The sequence below is a fragment of the Mandrillus leucophaeus genome, unplaced genomic scaffold (genome assembly GCF_000951045.1).
Source record: "Mandrillus leucophaeus isolate KB7577 unplaced genomic scaffold, Mleu.le_1.0 Scaffold10, whole genome shotgun sequence".
Lineage (NCBI taxonomy): Eukaryota > Metazoa > Chordata > Mammalia > Primates > Cercopithecidae > Mandrillus > Mandrillus leucophaeus.
This window is the reverse complement of record NW_012098098.1, coordinates 1,419,481-1,435,611: the sequence shown is the minus strand read 5'-3', so window position 1 is coordinate 1,435,611 and position 16,131 is coordinate 1,419,481. Positions and strand designations below refer to the sequence as shown.

At 48.4% G+C, this 16,131-nt stretch overlaps 1 protein-coding gene across 2 annotated transcripts in view; it reads left to right on the top strand.

Moving 5' to 3' along the window:
- Window positions 1-10,678, top strand: part of TLDC1 (TBC/LysM-associated domain containing 1) — a 25,037-nt gene extending 14,359 nt beyond the window's left edge. For both annotated transcript variants that reach the window (XM_011971384.1, XM_011971377.1), the window contains 5 exons: window positions 1,017-1,161; window positions 3,703-4,131; window positions 7,939-8,057; window positions 9,624-9,803; window positions 10,310-10,678. In XM_011971384.1, the coding sequence (XP_011826774.1) occupies window positions 1,017-1,161; window positions 3,703-4,131; window positions 7,939-8,057; window positions 9,624-9,803; window positions 10,310-10,423 (987 nt within the window). In that variant the 3' untranslated portion in view covers window positions 10,424-10,678. The remainder of the gene's footprint in view (window positions 1-1,016; window positions 1,162-3,702; window positions 4,132-7,938; window positions 8,058-9,623; window positions 9,804-10,309) is intronic.
- Window positions 10,679-16,131: the final 5,453 nt, after the last annotated feature.

Here is a 16,131-nt window from a genome sequence, read left to right as displayed (position 1 = left end):
AAAAAAAAAAAAAAAAAAAAAAAAAGAAGGACAGAAACTTAGCTACTGAGCGAGAGTGCGGGGCGGCTGCCCTCGGTCTTTCAGTTTGGGCCTGGCTGGCAAAGGTTATGGAAATAAAGCCCCTCAGGCAGTCAAAATCTTTTTTTCCTTTTGGTAGCCTTGTTCTTTTCTTCTTTTTTTCCCCAGCTGTGGGAATTTAGCCAGTTCAGAGACCTTGTTTCCCCATAATTTGGATTTGACCAAGTCAGGCAGAGTTGATCAAACCAAATGGGAAACAGACTGAAACAACAAAACAGAAACCACAAATAAAAACAGTTCAGCAAAACAAACACGCGCTCACACGCTTTCTACAATTACTGAGTGCGCTCATGGTAAGGAGAAATGAAGACCAGTTGGTTGTTAATCTTAAGTTTTAGTCGTCAGGAGAATGTTTAAGACAAAACCCCAATTCAGCTACTTTCCTAGGGATGGGGCCCAGGCTGCAGACTGCCCTCTGCCATCTTAGAAGCAGGAAAACCTCAAACTCGTCTTCTCTGTTGGAAGCGAGCAGCAACTCCAGAAAGTAGTTGCCTGCCCTCTGTCGTTGCGGAAACAGGAAGACTTGCCTTTCTTTTTGGAAGCAAGTGAAACTCAGCACAATAAACCTTAGATCTCAACCAAATTTGAGGAGATCAGGGATTTTCTGGAGGAGGGAGCTCCTGGGCCTCAGCAAATCATCCTGTTGGTTTGAGCAATGAAGACAGTAGGCATTGTGGAGCTGTCCATCCTCGGGGAGCCCTAAACCCCAATACTGTTGGGCTGAGGTCAGAAGTCCTGGATGAAGGCTTTGGGAAAACTTCTAGGCCAGCCAAGTGTATCATTAGAAAAAAGAGTAACTACATACATTACATGACCTTTCCCCACATTATGGCCCATCATAGTTGGCATTAAAGAAAATTGCCATTCTCCATGTGGACATGACAGAGGTCTCAGGTTACGGTGGAACTGTTTTTAATGGTAAAATTGTGATCTTAAAGTTTACAGAGGATCTGGTTGGCTCAGTGGTGCATGTGCTAAGCCACCGACAGGAGCTGAGAGGCTGGACTGGGAAGGAAGCCCCAGGGCCCGCCCCCCGGGTGCAGGTGCTGGCTGCTCAGCTGCTCTCTGAGATGAAGCTGCAAGGCAAGTGTGCGTGGACTCGGTGATTTAGGTCTTTTGCTGTAGAGCGGTACCCGCTGTCTCCATGACTGTAGCTGTGTAGTAAAGCTTTGAAAGCAGAAAGCGTGAGCCCTCGAACCTTCCCCTAGGTTTCTAGTTTGTTGGCATATTTTTAAATAATCCTCCTTATTTTCCCAAAAGCAACAGTGATGTCCCCACTTCCATTACTGATATGAAGCATTTGTGTCTTGTCCGTTTGTCCTTAGTCAGTCTAGCTAAAGGTTTTTCACATTTTTGTTGGTTCTTTTTGAAGAACCAGCTTTTAGTTTCATTAATTTTCTGTTGTCTTTCTAGTTTCTGCTTTATTTTCCCCAAGCTTTTATTTTCTTCCTTCTGTTTGCTTTAAATTTGTTTGGTCTTCTCTTTCTAGTTTCTTAAGGTAGAATATTAGGTTATTGATTTGAGATCTTCTTTTTCATATCAGCATTTACAGTTGCAAATTTCCCTTTCAGCAGCGCCTTAGCTGTATGCCATCAGTTTTGATAGGTTATGTTTTTATTTTCATTGATCTCAATATTTTCTAATGTTCCTTAGGATTTTTTCCTTTGGCCTATTGACTATGTAAAAGTATGTTATTTAATTTCTCCATGCCTATGAATGCCCCAAATTGCCCTCTAGTATTGAGTTTTAATTTCATTTCATTATGTTTAGAGAACATACTTTGTATGATTTCAATCCTTTAAAATTCGTTGATACATCATTTATGGCCTATTATATGATGACTTCAGGGTAGTGGTTAAAGCACATGTGAGAAGAATGTGTATTCTGCTGTTGAGTGAGAAGGAGTATATATTTATATTTACTTGGGATTAAAAAAAACCTTGTGGCAAATCACATTGCAAAGCAGACTTGCTTTATAAATATGTTGCTCTTTTGTTTTAAAGCGAGATTTTAAAGTACAGCTTGAAAATAGGTTATATTTCAGAAATTAATTCAGAAGAGGTATGTGGAACTTGGAAAGAATTTTAAAAGTATCAGTAATTTGTCTTATGGATAAACTGTTCATGTGTCTACAATTAGTAGTTTTTCTTTTTTTTTTTTTGAGATGGAGTCTCACTCTTGTTGCCCAGGCTGGAGTCCAGTGGAGCGATCTTGGCTCACTACAACCTCTGCTTCCTAGTTTCAAGTGATTCTCCTGCCTCAGCCTCTCAAGCAGCTGAGATTACAGGCGCCCGCCACTACACCCGACTAATTTTTTTTTTTTTTTTTGTATTTTAGTGGAGATGGGGTGATTCACCATGTTGGTCAGGCTGGTCTTGAACTCCTGACCTTAGGTGATCCACCCACCTCAGCCTCCCAAAGTGCTGGAATTACAGGCGTGAACCACTGCACCCCTCTAGAATTAGTATATTTTAAAAGAATCATGAAAATAAAAATTAACGTTTGTCATTGAAGTAGAGAAAGTTAATTCAGACGATTAAAATTATCCTTAAGGTTTCAAGTAATATATAAGTAATGAGAAATGAAACTGTTTGAAAAATAAATGGAAACGATAGGAATTTCGAAATATCAGAAGTTGGGAAGTAGTTTTACATTTTCTGCTTAATAAAATGGGCCTGAGACAAAATGTTATTTCAGCTTAGATTCAAATTTTCACTAGGCTGGAAATTATAATCGCTGTAAATGGAGCCTTTGTGTCAGCAAGAGCTTAAAATGTAAAAGCTCCTCTGGTCCTTGTAATAACCAAGCAGGGCAGGTTCTGGCCTTACCTCCATTTTCCACCTGAGGAAACTGAGGCACAGAGGTGCAGATCTTGGCATGGTCATGCTGTTCCTGAGCTTGAGTTTGAAACCAGCTTTGGAGTCCCAGGTGTGTGCTCCCACGCTCTTACCCTGTCACCTCCACTCTTAGTGGGTGAGGGATGGAAAATAGGACTCCAAGTGCTGTATGATTAAGCCTGATTAGTGGTGAATGAAACCCGCTCTTCCCAGATAAACTACAGGAGTCCCAGGAAGTGCCCTACCAGCCCCTTGACTGGCTGGCAACAATGCCCTTCCAGTGACCTTGGCAGGACAGACACCCTCTGATGAGCGGCTCCAGGTGTAGCTCAGGCATGTATTCCAGCCCCATTGCCAGGGCACCGCCATCTCGACGGGCTCTGAAATGCTGCTTGGAGAGGAGAGAAAAATGTTGAAGTCGGATTGTTGAGATCAGTGTTGGCCAACAGACAAAGCAAGCCCCATGTGAAATTTTCACTTTTCTAGGGACCATGTTAAAAGGGTAAAGAGAAACAGGGGAAACTGATTCTAATAATTATGTCCGAAATACAATTTTGAAATGTAATGAATATTTAAAAATTGAGATAATTTACATTTTTTTCATACCAAGTATTTGAAATCAGGTGTGCCTTTTACACTTCCGGCACCTGTCAGTTCACACGAGCCCTGTTTTGTGTGCTCCGTAATTGCAACGTGGCTGATGGCTCCCGTACTCAGTGTGGGTTTAGATAGTAGCTATACGGTGACATAACAGCCCCGCTAATGCTCACTGTTCCCATTCCCCTAGATGGCAAGAGGTTTCTGGGGCCCCAGTGGCTGGACTGTGACTGTGACCGAGCCGTGATCGAGGACTGGGTGTCCAGGGTCCCCCACGTGGCCATATTCCTGAGTGTGGTCATTCACAAGGGCTTTCTCGTCCTGTGCTCATCCCTGGATCTGACTACCCTGGTCCCCGAGCGTCAAGTGGACCAGGGCAGGGGTTTTGAGAGCATCCTGGACATTCTCTCTGTCATGTACATCAACGCCCACCTGCCTCGGGAGCAGCGGCACTGCTGGCGCCTGCTCTTTTCATCTGAGCTCCACGGACACAGCTTCTCCCAGCTCTGCGGCCACATCACTCACCGGGGGCCCTGTGTGGCTGTCCTTGAGGACCATGACAAGCATGTGTTTGGTGGGTTTGCCTCTTGCTCCTGGGAGGTGAAGCCTCAGTTTCAAGGTAAGACTTGGTAACCTGAACCTCGAGGAGTGGCACAGCCCAGGCAAAGAGCTCTGGAGAAAGGGAGAGGGCGGGAGTGCTAAATGCGGCTCTCCCATCTTCTCCAAGTGTTTCTCTAGACGCAGTTGGGGCGATAGGAAAATGTGATGCTACTCAGTGGTGTTTATCACATCATAGTTCTTCAGGACAGACTGTGTGACCCCCAGTTTTCAGGTGAGGACACAGGCCCGGTTATTACACGGTGCTGGCTCTACAGGGCATGGGAGAAGTCAAGCCACAGATCCCTCGGAGGGGACCAGGAGATGCTGATTGGTTCAGATCTGATGTTTTCCTTCCCTGGGCCTTCCTGCCCCTGCCCCCACCACCATGTGTGTTTGCTTGTTGGAATTTGGAAGCTTTCTGCATGACCTTGAATGTACTGGATGAAAGGCTCTAAGTAAATTCTCCTCTTTCCCTTAAGGAAGAATATTCTGATGAAAACGGTCCTTTAAAATTATTTAAAACACAGGCCAGGCGCAGTGGCTCACACCTGGAATCCCAGCATTTTGGGAGGCTGAGGTGGGAGGATCACTTGAGCCCAGGAGTTTGAGACCAGCATGGGCAACATAGTGAGACTTCGTCTCTCTCTTTAAAAAAATAAAATAATAAGGCCAGGCGCGGTGGCTCAAGCCTGTAATCACAGCACTTTGGAGTCCGAGGCAGGTGGGCCACTTGAGGTTAGGCATTCGAGACCAGCCCGGCCAACGTGGTGAAACCACGTCTCTACTAAAAGTACAAAAATTGGCATGGTGGTGCACGCCTGTAATCCCAGCTACATGGGAGGCTGAGGCTTGAGAATCGCTTGAACTTGGGAGGCAGAGTTGCAGTGAGCCGAGATCACACCACTGCACTCCAGCCCGGCCGACAGAGTGAGACTCCATCTCTAAATAAATAAATAAATAAATAAATAGGTTTTTGAAACGTTGACAGACGCATCGCCCATCAGTGGGCTGTCCTCTGTACTCGAGAGTGGGCCACCATCCCCAGGGTTTGCCTTCGTCACTCCCCCGTACATCCTGTATCTCACCCCGCACCTCTGGAATGGTCATCTCTCCACCAGGCAGAGGTTCTGGACGCCGGGAACTATGTCCGGGTGGAGTTGCCCCTGCAGGAGAACTTTCAGCAGAGGCTAGGTGGCATCTGGCTGGGACAGGTAGCAGGGGTCCCAGGTTGAGAGTTGGGCACCTCTATCTCCTAGATCGCATTGTTTCTAGGGTTTGATTTCTATCGAGGTTTCAGGATGTTCTAGATCTTTATCTTAGTTCTAGGAATGGTAGGAATTCTCCCCAAATCAAAGTTTCCAGGTGCCAGCCCTGCTGGTGGGCCTTTCTAGAGACAGCAGCCTCAGCCTTGCCATGGCCACTGTCCTCTGCACACCTACCTTTCCCTGCCTCCGTGTCACAGGCATGGGGCACCAGCCCAGCCTCAGGCTCCGGGGAAATGACACATTGCTCTGCCTCTCACTACACAGCTGAAGGCTCGGCTTGAGGATGTCAAAAGACCCTGAGCATCATGATCAGGTTAAAGCTGCTGCTACCTCCAGAGCCCTTAATGTTAATTTCAGATGGACTCTGCCGGCTCTTCATGTTTTATTAACAAGCAGACTTAATCTTCCTGAAGCATGCGGGAAAAATGCAGTGGCCACGTTTTCAAACCCGAATTCATTCTGTTGCAGTACGTGTCTGCACTCGGAAAATAACAGCAGAGGGCAGCCTCGCACCATGTATGGTACAAATCCATGGACTTTGGGTCAAGTTCAGAGAGCGTGCTGTCCGCTTCTCCTGGAAATAATGACCTCTAATATCTGAGACTTTAAGGGATTTAGTAGCTGTGGGGCAAACAAGGCAAATGCTGAGGAAGGTGGCCCCCTCCTTGAGTATGGAGGATCTTTCACTGTGGGGCGATGTGGCTTCATCAACCTTTTTAAAGGACTGTTTTCTTAGTTTTATTTGAGGAAAGAAGAATTGATTATACTTAGAGCCTCTTTTGCTTGTGTTTTCTGTGCAGTAGTTGAAAAGACCCAAGGCTTTGGATTGAACACAGGATTTTGAGTCCTAGCTCTGTCCCTGGGCAAGGTGACTGATTAATTTTCTGGGCCTCAGTTCCTCAGAAGTACATGAAACCATGCTGCGTGGGCAGGCAGCTCCTCAGCGGCCGGGCGCCAGGTGGCGGCGGCATGCTTGAGTATTGTTTTATGAGAATGAGATGAGGAGCCCTTGCTGTTGGCATGACTTTTTTTTTTTTCAGGTAACCATAACTCCTCAGGTCCTTGCCCTGTATCCTGGGAAGTGATGCTTCCCCCACCTGGCCTTCCCCATGGAGAACGGCCCTTGGGGGTGGACTGGCATCTGGGCCCACGCAGCCAAAGCCTGAGCTCCATGGCCCCGCCACCTTGCTCCGCAGTATGACAGGCTCAGGATTGCAAAGCAAACGGCCGCGTACCTGAAGTCCAGCGCAGGAGGGTTGGGTGGGGCCAATACAGTCGGGTGTGACTGAGCTATTCATGGCGGCGTCTAAACCTGCCCTCAAGCCTCTGAGGCTGCTGAAACCCCAGTGAAGCAAGCCTCAGTCTTTAGCCCAGAGTAAAGTCCTTCTCTTAGCTGGTTCTGGTGGAACTTTCTAGCCTAGCTACCTTCCTTCCTCCGCCCGACGCTCTCAAGCCCCACTGTTGCCTACCTGTCCCACGCCTTGTCCTCATGGGATCCCTTCTCCATGCGGGGGGTCTGTTTCAGGGCCTCCCTCTTGACCTTGGAAGCTGCCTCCCAGAAGCCTCCAGGATGACAGAGGCCCCCCCGGGGATCTTTCTAGATTGGAGGCCTTGGGTGGTGTCAGCCCACACTACAGACTGGGCCCTGTTTGCTTGCTCAGGGCCATCATCCTCTTCCAGCCTCCTGGTCTTGGTGCCTCCTTCTTATCTACATTCTACCATGGTGCCCCCAATTTTCTTCCTGTGACTTCTTTCCCCCCGGATGACTAGCCCAACCCCAAATTCCTATGAGCAGCCTTCCGGCTTGTTGTGACACTTGTGTATGCTGGTGTCCAGGCGGGCAGCCCTTTTGGCCAAGTCCTCAGAACATGGTGGGAAACGCCCCTCGCTGGGAGCTCTGAGGATGAGGCCTGGCCTATGGCCCTCTCCCCAGTGCTGAGGTGCTTATGGAGGGAAGGAGTCTCTGAGACTGGGGACCCGTAGTTTCCAGAGTTTTGACTGGTACCTTTCTTCTAATGGCCTATGTGCCCACCGCATGCCTGTGGGCGAGGGTGGATGACCACCTTTCCCAGGCTGTGCCCCGCGGGGCAGCTCTGCACCCGCAGGTTTTCTCTCTCTGCATGGTGTGTTCTTTCAGGCCAGGCTCAGCACCATGCAGCGTCACTTGCCTGCTCGGGTAGGCTGTGCTGGAGGCCTTGGTCTCTGCGGACTGACCGCCTGCTCCTCGCTCATAAGCTAAAGGAAGCCTGTTCTTTCTGGCTTGCATGTGCTTGGCCAGCCTGGACCGACTCCAGACAGTGGGCAGAGTTGTGATCTCTGCTCCCCCGGCCAGAGCTCAAAGATGTCCCGTTCCTTACTAGCTGTCCCTCTAATCCCTGCACCCCCAGCTCATCCACCTGGGTCCCCAGCAGCTTGTCCCAACCCCCGGTCTGCCGACACCTGGTTATGGGTGAGGGGTCTTGGCCGTGCTGCTTCCTGAGCCGCAGCTTACTGGCGTTTCTGGCCCTCTGGGACCGGCTCAGACACTGACCCTGTTTGTTTTGTTCTCTGGCCACTTTCAGGGGATGACAGATGCTTCCTGTTCTCCATCTGTCCCAGCATGGCCGTGTACACACACACAGGCTACAACGACCACTACATGTACCTGAACCACGGACAGCAGACGATCCCGAATGGACTGGTGAGCCTGGGCGGAGCGTGGGGGTCTCACCGTGGTGATGTCCCCCCGCGAAGGCATCAACCCCGAGGCTCAGCTCCACAGATCAGGGCAGGGCGCGTGGCATTCATGTCCTCACACACGCCATGTCCAGTTCCTTCTGCCTCCAGGGCCGGTGCTGGGGGTGGTGACAGCTGGGCCAGGATTTCCCTTAGAGAAGGATGTGGCCTCTGCTGGGGCTTCTCTGTGGTTTGTGTGCAGATGGCGCACTTAGCCCCTTTTTCTGGCCCTCAGATGATTGGTTTGTGGCCTTTGAGGCTAGGGGTAGTGTTAGCGCCAGACCCGTCCCTGCACGTCACTGGCCTGCCTCATACCTGGGAGTGCTGGACTGAGGGGAATGGACGGCCGGCAGCTCAGGAGACAGCATGTGGGGCCCCAGTTGGGGTGACCATGGCTCCTGTCCAGCCCTCGCTTCAGCTTGGTGACGTGGCACAGGAAGCACAGGGAAGTAGGGGAGGCCTAGGCCAGGTACAGGGAGCAGGTGGGCATGGGTCCCGAGGGCAGGAGCTGGGGCAGCATCTACGCCAAAGCCCAGCTTACTCCTGCCAGCTCCCCTGCCGATTTCTTTCCTCTGCTACTTGACAGAAAGCTCTTACTGGGAAAACCCAGTCCTGTGTCTGCAGAGCTGAGGGCAGAGAAGGCTGGTCCGCTAGAGGGGCCAGTGTCCTTCCCAGGCTTACCACACTGATGCCCTGGAGAGAGGGAGGGGCGTGGCTGGGCCACCTAGAACACCTGGCATCTTCTGGAAAGGGCGATCTGGTGGCGGCAGGAGAGAGGGTGCCAGCCTCACAGGGAGCACTTGGCAGGCCCCGGTCATCGCTCGTCATTGGCCCTGAGGGACAGAGCGGCTCCGACTGTCAACTCTGGACAGTGTGATCGGGTCTCTTGTTGCCCAAGGTCAGAACTAGGGCGTGCCAGGTGTTCCAGGCCTACCAGGGACCAGAGGAGGTTCTCGGCAGGGTGAGGTTGAACAGCTCAGAGCCCAGCCATGTGACTGGGGGTGGAAGGCACAGGGGTTCGCGTCTGCCTCTGGGTCTGCCTCTTCATCCTGTAAGCCACACACTCAGAGCTGAGTTTCCCAGTCTGTCTCGGGGTGAGGATCGCTGCACGGAAGCGGGAGCACTGGTGCCCCAACATGGGGGGTTTGCAGTATCAGCTTCTGTGTTCCCTTCTCCCCTTATCTTAACTGAGTGGGACCCTGGGCCCTGGAGGTCTCTTTCTATATATATATTTAACATTTTTAATTCTCTGACGTCACTTGTGCTTTCAGCAAGCAAATCCTCCTGAGAAAGAGCCGTGGGTGGGTGTCTGGAGACATAGATGACTGTTCTAATCACTTGGCATGGGATGCTTAAATGGCAGCAATTGATATATTTCGCAGTTAAGGAAAACATAGATGATGGCATGCATTCACACTCACCCGCCCTGTCTCAGGCTGGTACTTAAGGTGAGAGGCTGGCTCGTGGTATTTGATGTCCGCAGGTCCTGAGGAGTTGCTGATGCTGTTCTCTGTCCTGGCTTCCTTTGCAGGGGATGGGGGGGCAGCACAATTACTTTGGGCTTTGGGTGGATGTTGATTTTGGGAAAGGACACAGCAGAGCTAAGCCCACGTGCACCACGTACAACAGCCCGCAGCTGTCAGCCCAGGAGAACTTCCAGTTTGATAAGATGGAGGTGTGGGCGGTTGGAGACCCTTCAGAGGAGCAGTTGGTGAGTGGAGCCATCCTCTGCCTCCCAGGATGGCCTCTTGAGCCTGGGGGCCTTTCTCCGTTTTCTTACCATTACCCCCTTTACTCTTCTGTCTGCAGATAGTTTATCACAAATTTGATCCTGGCAGCTAACGCTGGTTTGGATGCCAGGAGATGCATGGCTGGAAGTCTTGTCTGGGATTTGTGGGCGGTTTAGTAGAGCAGCCCTGGGAAGCCGGGGGGTGGTCCTCAAGTGCGAGCCCAGGTGGCCCTTCATTCTCTCTGCCCACCTACAAGAGGAAGGTCTGGGGTTCCTTCTTCCCTGGTTCCGCACCTGATTTGCTATTGACCCCTGAACCTCCTGTAATACCTCCTACCCACCCAGCCATTGAATCCCAGAGTGGGAGGGGCCTTAGGGGGAACCAGAGTCGATTCCACCCGAGAAGGCTGGAAAACTAGCAGGAAGCCGCTGCCTGTTGTTGGGCCATCATGGAACATACCCACCCTTTCTTCTCTTCTATTCTCAAGGCCAAGGGCAACAAGAGCATCCTGGACGCGGACCCTGAAGCCCAGGCCCTGCTGGAGATCAGTGGGCGGTCGCGCCACAGCGAAGGGCTCCGGGAAATCCCAGACGATGAATGAGGAGCCGCCTGAGCCTTCCTGGATTCCTCTGGGTAGAGGGCACCGCCTGCAGCCCCTCTTCCCTCCCCCATGGTTTAATGGATCACAGCCAGGTAGTCCCAGATGTGCCAACAAGACGCCCTCTGAAGCCGTGTCCTGACTGATGGGTGGATCTCCCAGAAATAGACGTTTTTTAAATTTTATTTTTTGCCCTACAGGGTCACTCTCAGGATCTCTCCGAGAAATCTTAAGTGTCAAATTAGTAACTCAATCTTACACTTTGTTCTTTTTTACTAATGAAATCCTAAGCAGCTGAGACCTTTCAGACCCCCGCTGGCATTAGGGAATTCCGCTGGCATTAGCGTTTGTTGGGGGTGCAACTTCTCTATTGAGGAGGGGCTTCCTCCCGCTGAGGTTCATATGGCCTCACTCAGGCCATCCTGTTAGAAGGTGGGACCTGATGGTCTGTTCTGACGGGTAAGGGACAGAGGCATCTGGATGAATCTCGACGCTTTCTGAGAACAGCTTCCAATGGCATGGGAGTTCTGTATTTAAAAGCATGAACTGTATAAAATGGGGAAATGGAGGCAGGAGACTGAGGTAACATGGTCTTGTGGTGGCGTGAGTCCTCAGAAGGTGTTTGTAATTAAGGTTCCACACCCAGCTCTCTCAGCTGTTTTTAAATGAATGTGTGTCATGAATAGATGGGAAAGTTGGGAGATCTGTCTACAGAGAAGCAAAGTTGTGGTTCTCTTGCTAACTTCAAGGTAGGGACACTGGGCGCCCTAAGTTTGGGAGCTTGGTTGATAAATAGATACATGGTCCATTCCATAAATCAGTGGTGAGTGACTGGCCTGGGTTCTAGACCTCTAGGAACCAGCACCTGAGTCACACCTGTCTAGGCCTCGGTGCTGGCCTGGGTCCTAGACCTCCGGGGACTGGTGCCTGAGTCAACAGTTGTTGGTACAGCCATTTGCCCAGGGCTGCTCGCAAGGGGGATGATGGAAAATTCAGCAGTGTAAACTCGCTTTAAACAAGGTCCGGTGATCCCAAAATGCTGAATATCATGTAGGTGGGTTGTTGGGTCAGCAGAGCTGCCATCTGCCCACGTCTGGATAACAACACATGGTGAGTCACCAGTTGGCTACGAGAATTCTCCACTTTAAAGGCACTGTGAGCTTGTCTCTAAGATACATACCTCTGCCTTTTGTCTTTTGCCGTAAGCTTTGACCTGTTGCAGATCTGATGAAAATACAACCTCTTATTATATAGTTTGCCTTGATTATAAGCCATAGTAAATCTAGCTGTTCGCATTTTGTAGGCCCTGCATTTTCTACTAGAAGGTTCATCAAACCTTCCACTTAGCAATACCCTGACTCAGGCAGAATGTCTTGTAAATTAGCCTTCAAAAGAAAAGTGCACGCTCAGACAGTGTGTGGAGGAGCAGGAGCGTGATGCAGGCAAGGACTTAGTCATGACTGATTGTCCTTGGCCAGTTTTTAATGGCTTGTGGGGAACATTGTAATCTTCCGAACTGACATGTTGGCAGATGTAGAATATTAGGATGCTCAAACATCTCTACCATGAGTCCAAGGAATTTAGGTCCCTGTTATCACTTTGTTTTGGAATGTTTTTTATAAAAATGCAACTAAATACCTCACTATTAAATTGCCATGATGCCTCAGTTCAAAAAAAATTAAAATAAAGGTCCGTCAGTGTCTGTGCCTTGATGATCCTTCATTGCTGCTTCTGCCTAGGCTGCCGCAAAGGTTAGGACTTTGTCCACTCACATGCTTTCTACCCTGAGCTTGTTCTAAGGAGACTGCAGATCACAAGTGGACCTACCTCCAGGTGGTGCACTTAGAGAAAGGGCACTGGCCCGGGCTTGGAAGCCGGGGGGATGCAGCTCTCTCCATGGGCTTCTCTTGGTGCATGGTTCTGCCTCTGGGCACTCAACCTTTTTAGGGTATGTGCAGGGCTGGGGCCAGTGGACCTGACAATGCCTTACCTGGCTCTGAGAAACTTTTAATCCTAGTTTGTACAAATGAATAGTTTGTTCTTTTGTGAAACCAGAATGAGAATTCAGGTTCTAAGGACTAGAAGTCTCCCTACAAATGACTTATCAGGGCCCTAGAAAGTGCTAGAAGGAAGAGGTTAAAAAAAAAAAAAAATTGTCCACGTTTCAAACTACTATAAATGATTGCCACATTTGTAAGCTATTATTTTTTCCCCACCATATTTTTTAATTAAAAAGGCTGGGGCTGGTCATGGTGGCTCACGCCTGTAATCCCAGCACTTGGGGAGGCCGAGGCAGGTGGATCACCTGAGGTCAGAAGTTCGACACCAGCCTGACCAACATGGAGAAACCCCAGCTCTACTAAAAATACAAAATTAACTAGGCATGGTGGTACATGCCTGTAATCTCAGCTACTCAGGAGGCTGAGGCAGTAGAATTGTTTGAACCAGGGAGGCTGCGGTGAGTCGAGATTGTGCCATTGCACTCTAGCCTGGGCAACAAGAGTGAAACTCCGTTTCAAAAAAAAAAAAAAAAAAAGCTGGGTGTGGTGGCTCACGCCTATAATCCCAGCACTTTGGGAGGCTGAAGCAGGCAGATAACTTGAGCCCGGGAGTTCAAGACCAGCCTGGGCAACATGGCAAAAACCTCTCTCTACAAAAAAATACAAAAATTAAGTAGGCGTGGTGACACATGCCTGTGGTCCCAGCTACTTGGGAGGCTGAGGTGTGAGGATCATTTAAGCCTGGGAGGTTGAGGCTGCTATGAGCTGTGATTGTGCCACTGTACTCCAGCCTGGGCAACACAGCAAGACCCTATCTTAAAAAAAACTGTGTACCTGGTTTAGAAAAAAAAGGATACAACTTAAAGTCAGTCATCTTCCTGCCTCTTGTCCAGCTATTTTCCCTCCTGACAGGCAAAGGCGCTGATGCAAAAATCACTCAGGTCTCCTCCCTGTGACTTGGTGCACACCTGAGCGTCACCGTGTTTTACACGCTGATGCATCCTTTGCTTTCTTTTTTAAAGGGAGGTCCGTATCCACCCACCTGCCTCCCTCTTGTCTTTATGCACAGCATGATGTCCCACCGTATGGATGCTCTCGGGCCTAGCATTCCACCGTCCCCAGCTGGGGAACGTTTTGTTTGCAGCTAATCATTGTCATGAATGTCATTTATGTGTGCCTTGGTGTGATGGTGTCTGTGGGATAAACTCTTAGAATTGGAATTGTTGGATTGAGAGGTATATGCCTTTTATTTAGATATGGATGAATTAAACCTCTTGAGCTCAATTTATACTCTTAATATGCCAGAGTGCCTGTTTGCCGTGTTTTCAGCAACACTATTAAAATATGTTTTTTTAAACCTGATAGACGAAAACTATATTTTGTTAATACATAATATTTACATACTTATGGGGTACATGTATTCGTTACATGCATAGACTGTGTAATGATCAAGTGAGGGTATTTGGGGGTGTCCATCATCTTGAGTATCCTTTCCACATTGCAAGCATTTCAAGTCTTCCCTTGTATCTACTGTGAAATACACAGTGCATTGTTGCTGACTACGATCACCCAGTGCTACTATGGAATGTGAGAACTTAACTCTTCTAACTGTATGTTTGTATCCACTTGTGGGGCACCCGATTCTGTTGCTGTTTGGGGTGCAACTAAGTAACCCTCATGCACCTAGGGGAACTGAACAAAGGGGGCAAACACGGGAATAAAAGACAAGAGACAAAAGTATATTTGGATGAAGGGGTCAGGGGGCACCTTGCCTCTAGTGGACAAGGGCCCTGAGCTTTGCACAGCCCTCCATATTTATTAGGCAAAAGAGATAGAAGGAGGGTGGAAGGAAGGGGTCAGCTGCTCAGTCTGGAGTAGGCTTGCAAGGCTGCATTCCTTGAACACCAGGCTCTAGATGTCGCAGTAGATAACCTCGGTGCCAGGGGGTGATGGCCTTCAGCAAACCTTGTGTCGGCAGGAGCAGTGGTGAGTTTGCTCACATCCTGCGTTCATGATAAACAGTTTGCTGTTTGATCATACAGCCTCCAGTGGAATGCTGAGTTGGTTACATCCCACGGGCCTTCGGCTCCCTGCACCCACTAGCCAACATCTCTTGCTCCCTCCCACCCATACATCCTTCCCATCCTCTAGTATCTATCATTCTTTTCTCTACCTCCATGAGAGCCACCTTTTTTTTTTCTTTCTTCTCTTTTTTTTTTTTTAGCTGACACATCAGTGAGAACATGCAGAATTTGTCTTTGTGTCTGGCTTTTTCACTGAACATAACGACCTCCAGTTCCATCCATGTTGCTGCAAATGACATGAGTTCACTCTTCATGGCCAAATAGTATTCCCTTGTGTATACATACACCCCATTTTCTTTCTTTTCTTTTTAAATTATTTTACGTTCCGGGGTACATGTGCAGGATGTGCAGGTGTGTTGCATAGGTAAACCTGTGCCATGGTGGTTTGCTGAACCTGTCAACCCATCACCTAGGTATTAAGCCCAGTATGCATTAGCTAGTTTTCCTAATGCTCTCCCTCCCCCCACCGTGCCACCAACAGGCCCCAGTGTATGTTGTCCCCCTCCCTGTGTCCATGTGTTCTCATTGTTCAGCTCCCACTTATAAGTGAGAACATGCAGTGTTTGGTTTTCTGTTCCTGTGCCAGTTTGTTGAGGATAATGGCTCCCAGCTCCATCCATGTTCCTGCAAAGGACATGATCTCATTCTTTTTGATGGCTACATAGTATTCCATGGTATATATATACCACCTTTTTTTAATCCAGTCTATCATTGATGGGCATTTGGGTTGATACCATGTCTTTGCTGTTGTGAATAGTGCTGCAGTGAACATATGCGTGCATGTATCTTTGTAACAGAATGATTTATATTCCTCTGGGTATGTACCTAGTAATGGGATTGCTGGGTCAAGTGGTATTTCTGATTCTAGATCTTTGAGGAATCGCCACACTGTCTTCCACAATGGTTGAACTAATTTACATTCCCATCAACAGTGGAAAGGCGTTCCTGTTTTTCTACAACCTCGTGACCATCTGTTGTTTCTTGACATTTTAATAATTGCTATGCTGACTGGCAAGAGATGGTATATACCATAGTTTCTTTATCTGTTCATCCATTGGTGGACATTTAGGTTGTGTCTACATCTTTGCTGTTGAGAATAGTGCTGCAGTAAATGTGGGCATGCAGGTATCCCTTTGACACACTGACTTCTTTTTCTTTGAGTAAATACTCAGTAGCGGGATTGCTGGATTGGATGATACCTAGTGGTGTTGAGCTCTTTTTTTTTTTTTTTTTCATATAGCTGTTGGCCATTGCATGTCTTCTTTTGAGAAATGTCTATTCATGTCCTTTGTCTACTTTTTAATGGGATTACTTATTTTTAAATTGTTGGGTTCCTGAAGTGTTTTCCCTGTCTTTTTTTTCTAGTAGTTTCATAGTTTTGGGTCTTACATTTAAATCTTGAATCCATCTTCAGCTGGTTTTTGTAGATGGTGAGAGGTAGGCATCCAATTTCATTCTTCTGTGTATGGATCTCCAATTTTCCCAGCACCATTTATTGAAGAGACTGTCCTTACCCCAGTGTATGTTTTTGGCAACTTTGCTGAACATAAATTGACTGTAGATATGTAGACTTATTTCTGGTTTCTCTATTCTGTTCCATTGGTCCATGTGTCTTTTTTTTTTTTTT